Source organism: Camelus dromedarius, chromosome 12 (genome assembly GCF_036321535.1).
Source record: "Camelus dromedarius isolate mCamDro1 chromosome 12, mCamDro1.pat, whole genome shotgun sequence".
In the NCBI taxonomy this organism is placed as follows: Eukaryota; Metazoa; Chordata; class Mammalia; order Artiodactyla; family Camelidae; genus Camelus; species Camelus dromedarius.
Genome location: NC_087447.1, coordinates 3347404 through 3355082, shown reverse-complemented (window position 1 = coordinate 3355082; position 7679 = coordinate 3347404). Strand labels below are relative to the sequence as shown.

At 58.8% G+C, this 7679-nt stretch overlaps 1 protein-coding gene across 1 annotated transcript; it reads left to right on the top strand.

Moving 5' to 3' along the window:
- Nucleotides 1-457: 457 nt before the first annotated feature.
- FADD (Fas associated via death domain) lies at nucleotides 458-7364 on the top strand. Its single transcript, XM_064492024.1, has 3 exons — nucleotides 458-827; nucleotides 2840-4653; nucleotides 5724-7364. The coding sequence occupies exons 1-2, from the start codon at nucleotides 542-544 to the stop codon at nucleotides 3193-3195; spliced, it is 642 nt and encodes a 213-aa protein (XP_064348094.1). The 5' UTR covers nucleotides 458-541; the 3' UTR covers nucleotides 3196-4653; nucleotides 5724-7364.
- Nucleotides 7365-7679: the final 315 nt, after the last annotated feature.

Here is a 7679-nt window from a genome sequence, read left to right as displayed (position 1 = left end):
AAAACCTAAATAAACCTCTGGTTAGTCGTTTCCGCACACAGATGCCCACGGGGGACGAAAGGACATGCGTTTTCACAAATGTTAATAAATAAATGCATTTATTATCGGCGTCCGCAGTGCAAAATTCCACAGGAAACCCAGGCGGACGCTCCCAGCCGGCGCCCGAGGTCTGCAGACCCTCAAGGCCGCGCGTCTCTAACGGGAGGGAGAAGGTTTGCAGAGCGCAGGCGCGGAGACCGTCCCAGCCCCGCGCCGCCAGCCTATCTGGGGCGCCCCCTAGTGGCGGCCGCGCGCCTCCCAGGCGGAAATGGCTGCGTTGAGTTCGGGGCGCATGCGCGGGTCCCGAGGTTCTCGCGAGACCTCCGGGGCAGACTTCCGGTGGCCAGCCCGGGGCGCGGAAAGAGGGAGGGGTTCTCGAGGCCGTGGGGCGCGGGGTGTGTGTGGAGGCGGCGGGCCGGGGCCGCGAGGCGCGGGCCGGCGAGCGGGCGGCGGGCTGGGCGGGGGACGCGCGCAGAGGCCGGGCCCTGCCGCGCCCGCCGCCATGGACCCGTTCCTGCTGCTGCTGCACTCGGTGTCGACCGGCCTGTCAAGCAGCGAGCTGACCGAGCTCAAGTTCCTGTGCCAGAGCCGCGTGGGCAAGAGGAAGCTGGAGCGCGTGCAGAGCGGCCTGGACCTCTTCTCCGTGCTGCTCGAGCAGAACGAGCTGAGCTCGGAGCACACCGTGCTGCTGCGCGAGCTGCTCGTCTCCCTGCGGCGCCAGGACCTGCTGCGGCGCCTGGACGACTTCGAGGCAGGCGCGGCGGGCGGGGCGGCGCCGGAGGAGCGAGGTGGGGCCGAGGGCCCGGAGGAGTGGGGGCCGAGAGGGGCCGGGGGCGGACGGGCAGGCTGGGGCGGGGGCCTGGGGGCCGGGCCGGTGGGGTGGAGGGACCGGGGAAACAGAGAGGCGGGGCCTGCTGGCCCAGCCTAGTTTCGATCTGCCCGGCGCCTGACCTTTTCCGGGTTCGGTTTGCGTCGGTTTTCTCTAAATAGCCCTGGGAGACCCGAAACTCAGAAAAGCTAACTCAGCCTAAGCTGCAGAGCATGGACACCTACCCCCTCAGCCTCAGTATCTTCTCCACTGCCCCACTCCCTCCAGGTGAATTGGAAACTACTCGAAAGAAAGGGGCGTTGCTAACCTCCTGGGTGGGGAGGAGTCGGCCCGGAAAGAAGCTAGGCCCGCCTGGGCCGCCTCTGCGGTATGTCCGGCTGACGCTCTCCACAGCCGGCGGAGAATAATGCGGACACCGTAACTCTACACAGGCCTTACAGCGTGCCAGTGATCCCCATAAGCGCTTAACATATTTACCTTTCACAATAGGCCTGTTAGGTACTGTTACCTATCATGCCCGTTTTACAGGTGGAGGGACTGTGCCTGAGAGGTTAAGGGACTTGCCGAAGACTCACAGCCGATAACTAAGGAGCTGTAGGATTGGAGGAGGCAGCCTGGCCGCAGGGTGGGCGGCAGTAGCCACTGCACTATCTCTCGGGCCAAGTCAATGCTGTAGAGGCTTCCCACCTGCTCTCAGGCACGCCCTTTTTCTACCCTCACCGGAGTGTAGCTGGGTTTCTCAGCCACAACCCTGTGTTCTCAGAGCCCAGGGGAGGGGATTGGGGGACGCTTTGGGGACATCCCTCACAGACTTAGAACTATGGCCTGGAATCAGCCATTTAGTCACTGAACCAAAAAAAGGATATAAACGTGACACCCCAGGTACCGTTCCGTAAGGCCTGGTGCTTGTCGATGGCAAACTGGACAGCACAGCTCTGCCCGAGAACAGTCAAGTTCAGATTTCTATATATAAATGCACACACATACATTCAGGTGACTATACACACACAGCTGGACAAACAAAACGACAGAAAAAATGTTCTGGAGCATATTCAGTGACAGAGGAAAGATACTGAAATAATACACTTGAAAGGTAGTCCACAAAACAAAGACCCTAACATTTTAGGTTTATACCTGTATGTCTGTGTGTGTGTTTTTATTTGTGTAGCTACTGTATGTTGGAGGAAAGTCCACCAGAAGAGCAACCGCAGGTTTTGGTGGGTTGATGAGAGACAATTTTACATTGCTCTTTTCCAGGAAGCAGTGTTTTGTTTTGTTTTGTTGGGTTTTTTAGATGTTCTTCCTTTAGTAGAGGTACTGGGGATTGAACCCAGGACCCCAGAAGGCAGTTTTTGCGTAATGGTTAAGAACGGACTCTGGCATTACACCGTCAAGGTTTCACGTCCTGGCTCTGCTGTTATCCAGCTGCAGGACCTCAGGCAGTGACTTCCGTTCCCTGTGCCTGTTTTCTTATCTGGATGAATGGTCCTAGTAACACGAGTACCCACCTCACAAGGCTCTTGGGGCTGGAGGAGTTGGCACTCAGGCCGACAGCGTCTTGGGGGTTCGGAGCTGGAGGTGCAGCTTGGCAGGAGCCTCCCAAGAAGCATTTTGTCCTCCTCCCTGCTCCCCCCAATTCCAGAAACAGCCTTGTAGAGTCTGTAGCGCCCGGCCTGCTGCTCTCAGCAGATGAGGACACAGTAGCCAGGGCCTGGAGACCAGGGGTCAGCAGGGCAGATTCTGAAGGAAGAGCTGGGGGGGTGGGTGTTGGTTTCCCAGGGTTGCCATACATACTCTTGGGCTTTCTGGGACCTTCCCTTGGCCCCTCTGCTGCTGGGTGACTTCAGCCCCTGCAGGGGGACCTCTGGGTCATCTCTGAGAAGCCCATTTGGGAGCAGGGGTTGGGGGTTACCTGCCTCCTAAGGACCTCCCCAGACCTCTGGTGAATCACTGTGTCCTTTCCCTCCCCAGACCTGCGCGCAGCATTTGACATCATCTGTGACAATGTGGGGAAGGACTGGAGGAGACTGGCTCGTCAACTCAAAGTGTCCGACGCCAAGATCGATGCCATCGAGGAGAAGTATCCCCGAAACCTGGCCGAACAGGTGAGGGAGTCGCTGAGGGTCTGGAGGAACAGCAGGAAGGAGGACGCAGCTGTGTCCCACCTGGTGGGGGCGCTCAGGGCCTGCCGGCTGAACCTGGTGGCAGACCTCGTGGAGGAAGATCAGCAGGCCCGGGCCCGCCAGAGCCAGAGCGAGCGCGGCGGTGACCCTGCATCCCTGGAGTCACGGAACTTGAACGCGCCCACCTCCAGAGCTTCCTCGTGACCCAGCTGCTCTTCCTCGTGGACCAAGAGTACCTGCACAGTCTGAACTCCAGTTCCTCCCTGGAGGTCGACCGAGCCCTGTCCAGGCCAGCACCGGCAAGACCTGGCAGGGAGCAGGGGTGAGGGCCAGCACTCACAGAGCCAGCCCAGCCTTCGAGTCATCGCTGGCGCACCCAAGCGCTCGTCTGTGCCCGGCGGTGCTTTGGGCACTGTGGTCACCCTGGGAGGGAGCTGCTCCTGTCCCTGTTAAACGAGTTTCGACAGGGGGACATGTGGAACCATGTCCAGCACACAGAAGGAATCTTAAGACTTAGCGGCTGTGACCTTTGTTATTCTGTCCTCTCTGGAGCCCACGCTGGTCACTGCTGAGTCATTCAGCCGCCCCCACCATTGGCCCAAAGGCTTCGAGGCTGAGGCTGTCCCGATAGACCCGTATGCCAGGGCAGGTGGCATGGGGGTGAGGTGCTCCCTGACCGAGGACTGGAAGACCTCCCACAGCCCAGGTCTCGACCCTCTAGTGAGCCGAGCCTCCTTTGAGGGGCATAGGGACAGCACGGTGGTGCGGACGGGCTGAGGTGACCCTGTGAGATGCTCAGAAGCCTCGGGGACAGACAGCGCTTGACTGGTGCCAGTTCTTTGAAGTATGATCCCTGTGATTCCACAGTTTATTACTATTTTGTATCAAAATCATTGTCTTATCATATTCTGTGATAATCAGAATTGGCAAGAGAGCTGGATCCTATGATTTTGAGAAGTAATCTTCCTGTTTCTAAAGTAATCTTATTAAAGCAAACACCTTTACAGCAGAGACCTCCACATTACAAAGGAGTTACCATTCTCAGTGATGATTTCATTTTACATATTCCCCAAACTCCCGCGGTAGCCGATCTCATGCCCCGTAGCGGCTATCCCAAGCCCAGCCTGTGAGCAGGCGGCTGCACTTGACGTCCGCTCCAGGAACCACTAACGAGGGGAGTGTGTCCCTCAGCAGATCTTGGTCAGCCAGAGGGCCGCTTTTATTGGCTTCGGGCCTGCCCACCTCCGGAGGCGTCAGTCAAGTGGCCGTCCGGCACGCCTCCCAGCTGTGACCTTGGCAAAGCCAGGTGTGACGTCAGGCTGAGATTGGGTTGCTGAGATCCCAGCCATGCTCCCCGCCAAGCTGTGCACCCAGCCTTCAGTGGATGTTTACAACGTCAGGACCTGTGCTCGGAGCTAGTATAAACAAGATAGAGTGGCCCTGCTCCGTGGACCCGGAAAATCAGTTCACAAGTTTGGGGTGCTGCCAAGGAGCTGAGCCGGGTTCTGTCCTGGAACAGCGTGACCTGGCCTGTGTTAGGTACTGGACTTTCCCCCTCCTGCCAGCAGCACCTGCCTCTCCAGGCCTCGGGTCAGGGCTGGTTCTGTGGTAACACACATCATCGCCATCGAATGAGAGTGGCTTGGCTAATGGATCACTTTGGTAAGTAGGTGTCTACACTTGAGCAGAGACAGATTTCAGAGGTTGTGCCAATCCCTGTGGTTTCCAGGACAGAAAGGGCAACAGTGAGAGTGTCTGCTGTCCGCCCCCCAGGGCCTGGAGTGGGCCGGCCCTGGCCGCTGTGGGCCACTGGGCAAAGCTGCAGAGCCTGGTGACAGGGGAACTTGCGCACGAAGCTGCCCCCAGAGGTGGGGGCTCAAGGGCAGGTGGCAGCATCCCTCGGTTCAGCCCATCGCTGGTCACGAGGCTGCCCCTGTGTCCGTGCTGTGCCAGGCATTGGGCAGCCTGAGCCAACTGCCTGCCCTCCGGAAGCACGGAGTTTCCCAGCTTTGTAACCAAAGGCAAGAGCGTGATGAAAGTATGCGGGAGAAGCACCGAAGCCCACATGGGCCCGAGCAGTGGGGAGGCGCACAGCAGGCTTGAGAGCGGTTTCCTGGGTGACACGGGTTTTAATGCGGTCTGTGTTGTCCCCGTTTTCTAGAATGCGTTTTTCGGTTGTCCACCAGATGACAGTACGAGGTGTCGCGTGGACTGTTGGCAGGGACAGTCCTGGAGATCTGTAGAGCGTGTGGGCTTCGAGCCCGACCTGGGTCTGATCCTGGGCTCTGCCCCTTGTGGCTCCATCGCCCCAAAAGGGACCATTAGATAAACACTAAGTGCCCGGATCTGTGGCACTTTTCAGATACCTCAAAAACAAGCACTAGTTTGCGCAGACCCCCAGCTCTGCCGAAGGCCGTGCTGCTCTAAGGGTGTCGGGACACGAGCCCGGCAGTCCGTCCTCACGCCGAGCCCCACCCCACGTCTAAGGTGACCTGCACCCCCAGCACCCTCCTGCTGCTGATTCCAGCTGCTCCCACGCAGGAGTTCTGGGTCTCATGACCCCTCCTGGGACAACGTGATTGACGGCTAGTCGGAGTTGTGACTGTGGGGACCAGTCAGCGACACCCAATCTGAATAGGGAGTTGCTGCAGTTTTTGGACAAGGATTTCTCATGGCAACATCACCAAAGAAACAATGTTTATTCCTCTTTTTTTTTTCTTTTTTTTTGGCAGTCATGTACAACTTACTTTTCTGAAGGTGCACACAGGCTGTGGTGTACTTGAAAGCTGAAGTTAAAAGCCACGATTTGCTCTCGTGATCCTTTTTCCCCTGGGGAAGAGCGTCTGTGCTTTGCAGGAGGTTTCCCAGCCAAGGAAGGAGGATTTGATCAATCCTGGAGCAAAGGATCGCTCCCTCTTCTGGCCCCGCACGTTTCCCGGCTTCACAGCCTTCCGTCCCTCCATCCCCCTCACCACAGCCAGCCCTGCTCCTGCGCACACAGGGGCTGTCAGTCTGCCCTGCAGGGTCCTCGCCCCCTCCAGGCTCTTCCGTTGCAGGCTGGGATTTGGCAGCCCCCCACCCATCCTGTTCTCCCCACTGGCTCTCTGACCGCTCTTCCGCCCTGGCGCCCCTGAGGCCACCCCCAGGCTGCACTGCTGAAGCGGGAGTCTTCCTGTCCCATCGTGTACTCTGTCTTGTGCAGCCTTTGGGGCACTTAATGTTCTCTCCGCGGAATGCTCTGGCTTCCCTCCCCCTGGCCACGCCCCTCAGACGCCTCACCCTGTCCTAGCAGCAGCCCACCCTTCTCAGCTCCTCGCGGGGGGCACCTTGGCCTCATCTCTCCCCGGTGCCTCCCACACCTTTCTCTCCCCCAGACCCTCATTGTCAGCAGCCTGGGGGCAGCACTTGCTTTAGGAGGGAGCAGATCACAGCTTTCTGGAATCAGGATGTGGGTATCATGTGGGCAGGCGTTCTGCCCCCCACACACCTGAGAGTCGGCACCCCCCGACCTGTGCCCAGTTCCGTGCCTTGTGCTGCAGGGCAATCCACCTAGTTCCCCGCGGTGCAGACCCCGGCCCCTCCCTGGGGCGCGCGATCCCGTGTGTATCTGACCACTGGCCCCTGTCCCCCCGCCCCAGCAGAGCCTCGGCCTGTCCCTGCCTCGCCCCCACCGCCCACCCCAGTCAGCAGCCAGAAAGGCAAGCCAGCCGCGTCATACTGCAGACCCGGCTGCGCTCTCAGAGCGAGCTCTCTGCACGTAGTGCTCAGCTACGTGTTTCTATTTCCACGGCGACCGTCCTGAGCCCTGCTGCGGGCTGCCTGCTCAGCCCAGGGGCCCCGGACAGGCAGGCCTGGCGCGGGGTCGCCGCCCATCTCCCTCCAGCTGCTGAGTCAGGCACAGATTCTCACGCAGGGAAAATTCGCTCTTGAAACCATTTTCATCCAAGAAGCCCTCAGTTTAAGTCCATGACTAAGCTAAGACCCTGTGGCCAGAGTCCCACATGTATACCCACCGTGTGATTGTCACCGAGGAGCAGAGGCCTGGTCAGGGCGTGGGTGAGGCCTTCCTGGTGTGGCTGGACCAGGAGAATGTGGCGGGCCGTTTGGTCACCCGGGCACCATCTCCCAAACCCGCCTGGTGACAGTCTCTAGACATGAGGTGATGGTTTGGTTTCAGCACAACGTATGTTGTTTGAGGGGACAGAACACCTGTTGGGGAGATGACAGAGTTCTCAAGATGGGTGACGGTGACTGTTGACAGCATGGTGCGTGTACCCAGTGGCACTTAGAAATGGCCAAAAGGGTCAGTTTTATGTGTATTGTTACCACAATTTTAACAATCATACCTCACATTAAATTAACTAATTACATGATTGATCTGAGTTATCCATTCTGTGGGCTTCTCTCTCATTTGTAATTTTACTGGCGTTTTACAGATTACGAGGGCTGGAAGCATGAGCTCATAGCGGGCCCAGCGTGTGCGTGGAAGTAATGTTATAAATAAACCGTCCCCCGTTGCTCCCTCGGGGGGTGGTTTGGGCTGGAAAAACCTGGCTGCAGGTACCCGGGCCCCTCAGCACCATGAGGAACGAGAGGGGGTCCTGCCCCGTGCAGCCCGCCCGCTCCCTGACACCTGCCCCCGTCCCCACGGCCCGGCCCAGGCTGCCAGTGTGATGCGGCCCTGTCCG